We start from the raw sequence: 12,500 nt of genomic DNA, 5'->3' as shown, positions 1-12,500 counted from the left end.
GCAAGGAGACGATCCTCTCTGATGTCCATCTTGCAAGTATCCGTCCTAAGTTCCAGGGTCTTACAATTAAAAGTAAACATATTTAAAAACTGTCGCGGAATAGGAAGTGCCCCTGATAGCCAAGCAGCGCAAAATACAGAGGAAAATATATTTTGTGTAATTTTAGTGTATAACACACACAAGCAACATAGATAAGTTGTGGAAATCTTAAAAGTGACAAACTGTTGAACGAATTGATTACAATCATCAACTCATATCCACCAGAGCAACCTGGCCACGGTCAGGTTGGGTCAGGTTGGGTCAGGTTGGGTCAACGCACGTCCCAACATCCGTCCTGTGGATATATCTCCCTTTTGTCCGTACAATTTTCTTGTGTGTGTACATATACAAGGCCACAACACTTCTGTCTTTGTTACTTTGCTTGAGGATGTAATACATTAACGTATTTTATGCCTTCAAGTTTCTTTCTCCTGTGGTAATTTTGCACACATTTTCTTCACGGTAATGTGAAAGCTTAGCACGTGGGTAAAACCATCTAATTCATGATTTCCTTCAAGAGTTCGACCTAACTTAACTAAGCACTTCCAGAATCTGACAAGGCGATCTAAATGAGTAAGGTCTTGGCAGTGTTGTGGGCCAACCACCTCAGCAAGTTCTACACTCATAGTAACATTCTGACGACTGGTATGACTTCAGTGTCAGATGAAAGTGAGGGGCTTATGCCAGTAGGAGCGTAGCTGCGGCCGAAGCCGTCGCTTTTGCCCTATTATGTGTTTTAGGGACTGCTGGGGGCAGGTAACAGTCACTGCTAGGAATCGGAGAGGATTGTGGGATCCGAACCCACAACTAAACGAATGTGAGACCAGCACGATTCTGATTACGCCAGCAGGGCACTTCAACTGGGGCCAAAATCATCCTTCACCAAAGGTGATTAATGATCCAGTGGCAGCGTGGGTTGCGTTTAGCGCCACCAGTGCTTCCTTGCGTAACACGCGTTCGAATGAAATTTCCAAATCTCTTCTGCACCCAACTTGGGTCAACTACTAAGACGACGATGTCGCCCTTGGGTCCGTATCGCCTTCGGTGAGGCGGTGTTCTGAAAATGCTTTCCAAGATTCAGCAAAACATAACCTAAGGCCTCTCGGAGAGAGAGAGAAAAAAAAAACATTAAACGAAGACGTCATATTTTCGCCGACTTTTCCTAGCCCACAGTCGACAGGCTTCATGTTCTTGATCAGCAGAAACGGTAGCACGACGACTACTACAGAAGGGCAGTCCTGACGCTGCTACCGACTGGCAGATAATAATAATTCACTGCCAGCAATCTCACCGACACGACGAGCCGACCCGACTCTGACATCACCAACCAGACCAAACCAGCAGCAGCACCTGCAGCTGTCGATTTCCAGGAACTGTTGCTGGACCACCTTAACCACAGTTCCAAACAAAGATATCAGATAACTTTTGCTGCAAGCTGGGCAGGTACGAATGTACAGACCACATTCCCATTTTCTGAATACGACACCACTTACAGGTCGACGACGAAGAGCGTGCAGCAAAACCTGCTCGGGTATTGACATCACAACTCATAACCTAGGCGGCTTCAACACGACTAGAGACATGGACAGGCACTTATAGAACCGAAGACAATGACATGAAGGACTGGTACTACTCATGTACATGTTCTGAATAGTGCTGAGAGCGCAGTCACCAGTCATGCCAAGTAATAATCATCACACAACACGCTACTACCCCGCTCTGCAATATAAATTGCTGCAATCAGGGAGCCTCAGGAAAGCCAATCTGTGATTTCCTCCATCTGCAATTCCCAACAAACACATCCATGCAATCGTGTGTATGCGTGTGCGTGTATGTGTGTGTGTGTGTGTGTGTGTGTGTGTGTGTGTGTATGTGTGTGTGTGTGTGTCGGCGTGTGCGTGTACGTGTGAATATGTATGTGTGCGTGTGCACGCGCGTGTGTATGTGTACATGCAAGTGTGCGCGTGCGTCCATGCTTCTTGTGTGCGTGCGTGTGTATGTGTTTCTGCGTGGGTGATGTGTGTGTGTGTGTGTGTGTGTGTGTGTGTGTGTGTGTGTGTGTGTGTGTGTGTGTGTGTGTGTGTGTGTGTGTGTGTGTGTGTGCACGCGCGCATTAGGCAAAGAGGGCTCCGTAAGCCCTGCGCAGTAAGCGCTCCTCCCCCCTGAAAGCTTATTATGACGTAATATCGTCGGCAGTGGCAAAGACGACCGTCAGAAAGACAATAACACGTCAAGTGAACCTAACATAGATAATAAAAACTACCTAACTCCCCATGTATGGGAGACGGTGGAAGCACTACATTGGAAGAATGGCTATGACACAAGACTGTTGACTGAGGCACAGAACGAGAGGGGAGAACACTGCAAGGCCTGAGTAGGATGAATACAATTAATGGCCTGGGTCAGCAGACTAGAGCGTCTCGCTAAAGGGAAGCAGTGTATCATTCGTGTGTCAACGATAATCATGGTGGGGGCGAATGCATCACTGGGAGACAGGTTCAGTATCTCAGCATTACTGGGTACAAGCGCCTTGTGAGACTGTACACAAATATAACAATAATCTATTTTTGTACTGGCTAATGTGAGCGTCACTGCAGCAAAAGAAATGTAACAGTGAGGATACCCCGATAATTCTAACCTGTTAAACAAGACCGATGACTTCCATCAATTACTGCCAAAACTGTTACAGCATTAGTTTTGTAAAAGCCATTCAGAGATGACTAGCTACGTACACGCACACAAGTTTTGTGTTCCCAACGCTTTTGTTTACTGATCAAACTCAACAAATTAGGAAGAAGCTGCTCGCGTGTCCGAAAATTTATAACTTTCCAATCAAGAATAGGAGTTATTCCTGAACTGATACGAACTGGATATCAGTTAAGTGGGTATACAAGCCCATGAAGTAGTGGTAGTTTAGTGATGTCTCATTTCAGAGACGAGATCGTCTACAGAAGGCTAAAGAACACCCAATACGAAGGGAGTCCACCCGAAAAAAAGTCCAAGAGTATCAAGATTAATAATACACTAGTATAATAATACAGTACAGCACTGTATACTAATGGTATAGTACCGGTATAGCATAATATAGTACTATAATCCTATCACCCCCCCACCACCCAGCCTTTGCTATTGCCCCCTTTGAAGCACCTATTCTGGCTACCGTCAGGTGATTTAAATCAGTTGATAGGGGAGTCGAGTCGTGTGAAGGGGTTGGGTTTATCTCTCCCTCATTCAATTTTGACAACTTCACTGGAACAGCAACAACAACAAGCGAGATGAAGATACCTAAACTATCTCCAGTGATAAGATTACATAAATAAACATTGATATATTTTCTTGGCGCAGGATACCGGCTGCCTAGAGCAGCGAGACATCTTGCATGAAAGAGAGGAGGGAGGGAGGGAGAGGGAGGGAGAGGGAGGGAGGGAGAGAGAGAGAGAGAGAGAGAGAGAGAGAGAGAGAGAGAGAGAGAGAGAGAGAGAGAGAGAGAGAGAGAGAGAGAGAGAGAGAGAGAGAGAGAGAGAGAGAGAGAGAGAGGAGAGAGAGAGAGAGAGAGAGAGAGAGAGAGAGAGAGAGAGAGAGAGAGAGAGAGAGAGAATGAATGCATAATTTCTGTTGGAACTAAAGATCGAAGTGCGGAGCCCAAACGCAACGACTTTATACTGACATTATACTGAAACATATCCGCCAATACTGACCGTGACAGATTGATACTAAATGTCCTAGAAAGACATTTACAGAACTTTTACGTTGAAACTGAAAATAACGGGAGAGGCCGGGACTACCAATACTAGAGGCACTGACAATATTATCATTATTGTCAGTTAATATTGGACACGTGAGGACCACACAAAACCAACTCATTCATACGATTCCAAAAATAACACAAAAGAAATTCTTTTACTTATCTATACGTCATTCCATAACAACCTCATTTGGCCGGGCCTGATTGTTTAATTTACTTCGCTGTTACCAGCGATTTGTTTTATATATATATATATATATATATATATATATATATATATATATATATATATATATATATATATATATAATTCAAAGCCTGCAACGCCCGGGTCTGATTGTTTAATTCACTTCGCTGTTACAAGCGATTTGTTCTATGATATATATATATATATATATATATATGTATATATGTATATATATATATATATATATATATATACATACACACACACACACACACATATATATATATATATATATATATATATATATATATATATATATATATATATATATATACTATATATATATATATGTATATATAATTCAAAGCCTGCGACGCCCGGGTCTGATTGTTCAATCTACTTCGCTATTACAAGCGATTTGTTCTATGATACATATACATATATATATATATACATATATATATATATATATATATATATATATATATATATCAGCGGTTTTTTCCACCTTACAAGAGAGGTAGCCAAAGTCAAATGCATAAACCCCCTCCCACACATTTCGTCCCCACATAGGCTACTCCACTCCCATTCACCCCCCTCCCCTTTTTTCCACAGGATCTACTACCCTCGTAAAAACTCTTGACTGCTCTTAACAGCTTTCCCAATACCACTACATTGGCATTTCTCCCTAAACACTTTGTGCACTTATTTAAATCTATCCAAAAAGCCTCCCTTTCCTCTACTCTTCTCAGTACCAGGCCCATATGCACTTACAAAGACTCGCATCTCCCTTTCCAGTTACACCTTCATCCACATTAACCTTAAAGAAACTTCCTTCCACTCCACCACACGCTTACCTATTTCTTTATTTACAAATATAGCCACCCCTTCCCTTCCTCGTCCTCTCTTCACTCATGACACCCTCCCAATTATACTCCCAAACTTAAACTCGCTCCCCCTATCAACTTACTTTCACTTAATGCAAACACATCCCTCTTTCTTCTCATATACTGTCTCTTCCCTTTTATTTTCATCTGTACCGCATCCACGCACGTTAAAAGACCCAAACCTTAGGGTTCTGGTTGGAGAACTCCTCCCAGACACACCTTTTTTTTTTTTTTTAAGAAATGCCCCCTTTGAGACTACAGATAGTAGGATGGCTAGTTCTATCCCCGTCTCGCTTTTGTCGCCTTTTACGACTAAAGTGGGAACATTCGGTGGCAGTATTCTTTCTCCCCAACCACAGGGTTCTGGGTAAAATACACACACACATATGTATACATGTATATATGTATGTATATATGTATATATATATATATATATATATATATTTATATATATACGTGTGTGTGTGTGTGTGTACATATATGCATGTGTATACACACACACACACACACACACACACACACACATATATATATATATATATATATATTTGTGTGTGTGGGTAAATACATATATGTATATGTATATATTATATACACACACATATATGCATATGTATATATATATATATATATATATATATCACACACACATACAAATAAATATATATATATATATTATATATATATATTATATATATTATATATATATATATATTCATCATATACCATATACATACACACACACACAGCCGTGGTGTTGGACTACTCATACTCTGGAATACTGGCAGTCAGTATAATAATAAATCTTCAAAGACGAGCTACACAATAATGTAATATCAAGTCGTACACAAAGTACTGCTGGGTATGCAGTAATGAATGTGGATGTTATTCGGAAGGCCTGAAGGAATGCAACCGACTTCACTCACATCTAATCACATATAACAAGGTTGATTTTTTCACTTGTTCGAGTGGATTGTACTTACATATCTTATTTATTCATTCATTTATGAATCTATTTTTTTACTCCCGCACTCACTGGAATTCTATTTACATCATTGTAGACCCGAGATTAGTTTATTACGTAAACACGTTCGCCAAATTGTCGCGCATACGACGCAATTCTTTGTGGAAAAAAAAACGGAAATCGTCACGTAGCCCGAGAGGCCGGAGCTGCCGCTGAATGTCGTTCGATTGGAACCTGGGCAAGGTGACCCCCCACCCCACCCCACCCCCGTCCCCTCATTTGATAGAAAAAATCCCCTGCCGCCGCAGCCAGCAACAGCGAGTAAACAAAGCATGGCGCAACGATCCTACGTCAGAATAGAAAGGCTCTGAAAACGTAAGTTCTTCCTGCAATTTGTTCTATAATTACATACTCTCGCAATTTGTGGTGTAATAACTGGGTCTGCGCTGCTCCGCATCACATCTACTTTCACAATCGCTTCACACACAAAAACATACGCTATATCAATCAATGAATAAAAACAATAATTTTGAAATTATTCGTCCGACACATTCTCAGATTATCCAAAGACAATAGGTAACATGACAAAGGACACTCGTGTCACTATTAACCTTTTCAGTGTTATTCACAGCGTGTGCGTCTTTTCTGGCTGCCGCCTGGCGATTTTATTCAGCCGATGGGAATCCGCTTGCGATACGAAAGGGTTGTTCAACTTCCAATTTTCAATATTGCTCCTCAAGAGTCACGCATGATTATTATTTTGGATTGGTGACAGACGATTTTATTCAGTCGTAGTTGGTAAATACCCTACAAAAAGCTATGCTCGCAACGTGACAAAGAGAGATTAGGTATATAGATAGAGAAACATGCTGCCTAATCCTACTTGCACCTCCTCTTGACATGTGGTCCTCAAACATACACACACACGTCGTTCTAGATTCCGAAGCATTCGCTTGCTTGGCGTAGGCTATAACCACTTGAATTCTTGATAACATGAAAGTGTTGTGGATTCGACCGATCCCAGCATTTCTCTATCCATTTATTTATTTCACAAGCACAGGACGTCCCGTCAACAGACACGGGGACAGCCTCTCAACTCTGAATCATACAATGCAAGAAACTCCAACCTTGACATATTCGATTGGGGCCCCCCACCCCAACTCCTCACCTTCCCCTCTCCCCGCCCGTCTTGCAAAAATACCAACACACAAGCCCTGAACCACGAACTGTTGACATGGATCTGCAACATTAAAATTGTGTTCCCAATCCGATCCCAAAGCCACAAAAAGGTTGAACAGTAAAGAGTCGAAATCTTATGCAGCCAATCCACTGCGACCGCAGATGTTCACATTGAATCATATTGTCTGGCGTTAATAGGCATCTCGGGCCACGTTCTGCGACAGTTATCACTTATCGCGCACTTCCACCGCCCAAATAATACGACCACATTCGGAATTTAAACAGGCACATTTTCTGGATTGTGACACTCCTGATTAATCATGAGGGGATCAACTCTTCTCTTGACAAAGAAGTTTCACGGTAATACACAAAATCACTTGATGGTAGCCTGGACAAAGGTAAGGATAAAGAAGGGTTTATCACATTCACCCCGAACGTATACTTTGTTATCCTGCTCTGACAAATGTCAAACACGTTTTATTTCAGCCGAGATGTCTTTCCTTCAGGAAATACATCCATACACCGAAGAGGTGTTTCCCCCTTTATACAGAGGTGGCAGAGTCCAAATACACACACTTATGTATATATATACATATATATATATATATATATATATATATATATATATATATATATATATATATATATACAGTGACTACAGCCATTCCACGCACTGCCAAAAACACATTTATTGTCCTTCCCCACTGAGCACCTCATGGCTGAAGGGTCATCCCTTTCCCCGCCACCCCGCTCGGTTCAGAGGCAATGCAGTAAGGTACAGCACTTTCACAGCAGGGCCCGACAGGTTGACTCCACTCGATAAATTTAGAGCAGATGAGGAAACCCCTCTGGGCCGCTCCAATTCTTCGTCTGGATTAAAAACAATCTCGCAAGACATGTCAAGTCCGTGCAGTGTACGGCATTAATTACTTTGTTCTGGTTAACCTAAGACGACTTTTTGGCTGAGAGGAACTTCAACGCAAATTATGACGTGACTAGTAGTTTGTCGGCGAACCAGCGCTTTCGCCTGGGAGCAATATCGCGCCGAAAAGATGAAGTCAGAGATGGTGAAAGTGGGACTTCAAGGGACAGCAGAAGCTAAGTGTAATCAGCCTTCACCCAGAAAATGTAATGAACAATATTCGTGATATACCTATTTTGGTGACGCAATGCGATTTCAATCAACAGAGAAGCGGGTTTTGAATTGGATTGAGACCGGACAGCAAAATATGCTGTTTGGATGCAGGTTGAAGGAAAAAAAATTCTGTTATAAGTCAGAACAAAATAACTCAATCACCTGTAGCGACGGGAACGACCTGCCGGTAGGTTCACACCTCAGTTGATACGATGAGATGCAGGAGTCGTATCGTATTGTGACCACGAACACGCAATACCCCCTCCCCCTAACCCCCAACCCCTTACGTGACTACGATACAAATAAATACCTGTGGTTGAATTCGAGATTTCTTAGATGTGTATCGAAATTGTGCAAATAATCTTTCACTGTTTCAGCATTTCATATCTTTATTTCTATGTGCAGTGCATAATCAAAAGCTAATTTTAACAAATTCGTATAAATACAATCGCAACGATAGTTCCTACACGCACGTTCGCGACAAAGGGATTAACAGCCCCTCGCCTAAAGATTTTTGCTGTTGCAAATTCTGATACTCGTCCACTTCACAGAGTTTCAACATTCAACATAAAATACATGAAGATCAAACATCATTTATCGTCACTGGTTTGGGATGCGAATGTCCGAAATGCAGAAAACCCTAGAACAACAAATGCTTGGAAAATAAACTTCTTATCGAATTTATTGTTGAGAAATACGATGCACTCTCCTTGAGGTCCTCCAACTTACTTCATGCAACTCACATGGTCATGAATGTGTTTCAGTTTCCTTGTGGGCTACACTCTGTTTACTTAAACCTGGCAGAAATCCTATCCTCTACAAGTCTACAGGCTTGTCATTTTCAGCTTCCACGGGAATTTTAGATATACCAATATGGATGATATTTTTAATCATTCTTATGTGTATTTTACCAAGTATCTAAAGCTATCCACTTCCTCCAGTCTCTCTCCCTTAATACTCACTTCCAATTTGCTACGACATCCCCCCCTTTGTCCTGTACATCTCATCACCTTACATTCACCCACATATTTAACTTCCTTCTTTCGCACACCTTCCCAAACTCTATCACTAACTTCCTAAACTTCCCTCTAATCCTGCCACAAACCCAGTGTCGTCAGCAAATAACAACTGGCTTATCTCCCATTTTTCTCCATTTTCTTTAACCATCTCCGATACCCGACCTATTACCCTTGCGTTTACCTTTCGCACCACCCAACCCTGTATAAATTGCACAGCCAAGGCGACATAACACATCCCTGGCAAAATCCCACCTATACCTCAAACCACTCTCTCTTTCCATTTCTAATTCTAACACAGGCTCTACTATTCTCGTACAAACTCTTGACTGCTCTTAACAGATTTCCTCCTATCCCATCTGTAATACCTCCCACAGAGCCTTCATGTCTACCTTGTCTTAAGGGAGGAATGGAGGCGGAGGTAGAAAAAGATTGAGAGAATCAAGTAAATGCCTTGAGAGTTTAAAAAGTATAATGAGAAATAGACATTTGGAAACGGATGCTAAGAGGAGATTGTATGAAGGAGTGATTGTGCCGACAGCACTGTATGGGCCAGAAACATGGAACATAAGAGAGGAAGTGAGGAGTTTGAATCTGAGATGAAATGCCTGAGAAGTACGGTAGGGGTTACTAGGCTGGACTGAGAAGGTGAGGAGGAGAGTGGGAGTGGAAAGGGAGTTGGGAGATAGGATTGATGAATGAGTGAAGAAATATTAGTAAAAGAAGTGTGGAAGGCGGAGGTGGAAGGAGTGAACATGAGGGGGCGACCAAGGATGAGATGGATGGGGTAAAAGGGGCATTTGGCAAAAAGAGGAATGTCTGTTGAGGAAGGAAGAATACAGGAGATATGGGTGAGTGGAAAATGTTTGTATATAGATGATACTGTGATACATGGAAAGGAGTGGGTGGGGGATGGGGGGGGAGAAAGTGTGAATGATATTTTGACGCAGCCCGAAGGTATTTCTCCCAGTCTTCTCTTTTTCTGCATGAAGGGACGGAGAAGGGTCGCCAATTAAATGAAGCGGCCTCTCTGTGGATGTGCTATGCCTTGCTACATTGCTTCTGACCCAGGGCATTGGGCGAGATGCAGGGATGACGGGTCATCCAGGAGGAGCTAAGTTAAGATGGAGGGGATGGGTGGGAGTGGAGTATGTGGGGATGAAATGGAATGGGTGGGAATGGATTTTATGCCTTTGTTTTTTGGCTACCGTTGGTATATGGATGTATGTGTTTTACCAAGCAGATGAATCCCGCTGTTTATCTTTTGTTTTCTACTTTATGTTGCAAGGTAGAAGAGATCAGTCTACTTAGTGGGGTGAACACCCCGCCCACTATCTAGTTATATACGGATATGCTGGAATTGCACACACCCCTATATTTCCCTTACCAAAATATCTTAGCAAATGCACCACTTAAAGCTACATTTGCATACAAATCCTGCATTAATGCACGCCTGCATGATACAGGTAGGTGTACCTGATGACAGGTATGCCTAACAGGTTATGTTCTTAACAGCACCGACCCCTGGACTAGTCAAGAAACCACACTTATACACTACACAAAGGATCATTCAAGACTCTTTCGTCATGCTTGCTTTTTCTCAATTTCAATTCAGGACCATAAATGGACCCACCAACATCAATATGCAAGATCCATTTAACATCGGCCATATTTGACCGAGTAGCCTTGTCTACGCGTTGCTCTTGTTGCAACCTAGCTATACGCAAATTTCACCATGTTGACAATCATGTTGATACATGTACCCAAAGTGAGTAGTGCCCCAACTGACAGTGAAAGCATCACGACCGATGTCACCCAAATTCTGAATACATGACTGTCATACACATACACACATATATCCACGATACGTATTCATACGGAACATAATTGTGCATGTATGAATGCACCTCTATTTACACAACAAAAGGCTACGTGGCACCTGGATAATTTGTTATGGCATGCATTTCTGGGCACGAATGTAAATTCAAAATGATACAAACGTAACCAAAATAACAGTTAATTAAAGCAGTGCATGTATGCTCACCTTCAATATACCAAGGTTGCCACACCTTGGGTGCGTTTCTGTCTCGATCAGTTACCACCAAAGCCATACTTGATATATCCCGCATCACTTCAATGTAACCACACTAATACAAGTCACAGTCTTGACAAATGGAATGTCCAGTGTTTACCTCACGTTTGCAATTGTTGTCACTCACACAGTATAAGGTTTTGTTATTAGCAAACACTTGCGCATTAATTTGACGGAGCTATAACACATCTGCACTCCCGAGATGCACTGCGACTTGTTCATCAATGAACTCGAGGCTTCTGCCCTAGACCAGGTAGATACTGCCAAGTGTAGTAGGATTTTCTTTTAGTTTCGTTCAGCAGCGAACTCCCTTATTTCTTTCTATAGGAGATAAATAAGTATAATACAAATTTTCTGAGTAAATTTACTTGCGTTTCAATTTAATTAAATTGCTGTATTTTCTGGTATAAGTTTAGGTAATTTTGATTAAAATAATCTGTTTTAAATGCGGAGAAGGGTAGTAGAAGTGTACGAAAAGTTGTATGTAACATTGTAAAATTGTAGCCAACTCAAGCATTACTACACAAACCTATGTTCTGATTCGTCGGGCTGCTTCACCTTAACCAATGAAAAGAGAGGACTATCTTAGCCTCGCACAGGGCCCCCTGGTGATCCTCTGGTATGCACGGAATGTGAAGTTCGTTTGTACGCACAAGCCTTTGGGAAAAACCTTCGTTATGAGCAGACGTTGGTATGTGACCACGACTTGGTATTTAAAAAGCGACAACCATTTCTTGCTCTTGTAAGACTGCCCTCCATACTTGCATGAATAAACATTGGCCACGACAGGAGAGGGAGCAGTGAATTTGTTATAGAAAGGACATCAAAGGATGGTGTCCTCCAGTTGGGAATCAATTGGTTTGCATTCTAGAGGATATTTCGAAAGGGCCTACAATATGAAACATTCTTTTAGTAACGTCAAGCTTCAGTTTTTATCGTGGAAATGCCCTTGCATATCCAAATCGTACATTCGTCAAACCAAATGATTAATATTCAATAGTACTCAGCAGCAGCGTTGTCACGAAAATTTGCTGAAGAATAGAATTTAGACTGGATGAATTTCACAGAATAATAATTCAGACATCTCATGTGAAACAATAAGAATGCAACATAAGAAATACTCGAAACTATACGACAGTTCTGATTTCAATGTGTACATGCAAATGCACGTCCTTTCATTTCCTATTCTATCCATTACGCTTCTTTCCCACGTTTCTGATCTTCTAAGAAAAACAATCGCAGTTGTGTCTGTAAAC

At 41.6% G+C, this 12,500-nt stretch overlaps 1 protein-coding gene across 2 annotated transcripts in view; it reads right to left on the bottom strand.

Moving 5' to 3' along the window:
- LOC143041009 (uncharacterized) overlaps nucleotides 1-12,500 on the bottom strand; it is a 224,323-nt gene that overhangs the window by 98,147 nt on the left and 113,676 nt on the right. The window contains exon 1 of one of the 2 annotated variants that reach the window (XM_076212560.1): nucleotides 11,197-11,458. The exons of the other annotated variant lie outside the window; for it this stretch is intronic. Within the exon in view, the coding sequence (XP_076068675.1) occupies nucleotides 11,197-11,281 (85 nt within the window). The 5' untranslated portion in view covers nucleotides 11,282-11,458. Of the gene's footprint in view, nucleotides 1-11,196; nucleotides 11,459-12,500 lie in introns of those variants that run through there. 2 annotated transcript variants of the gene reach the window in all.

The sequence above is a fragment of the Oratosquilla oratoria genome, chromosome 2 (assembly GCF_046742065.1).
Source record: "Oratosquilla oratoria isolate Oo_2021 chromosome 2, ASM4674206v1, whole genome shotgun sequence".
Classification (NCBI taxonomy): Eukaryota; Metazoa; Arthropoda; class Malacostraca; order Stomatopoda; family Squillidae; genus Oratosquilla; species Oratosquilla oratoria.
The sequence above is the reverse complement of the archived record's forward strand: the minus strand, read 5'-3'. Positions and strand labels throughout refer to the sequence as shown.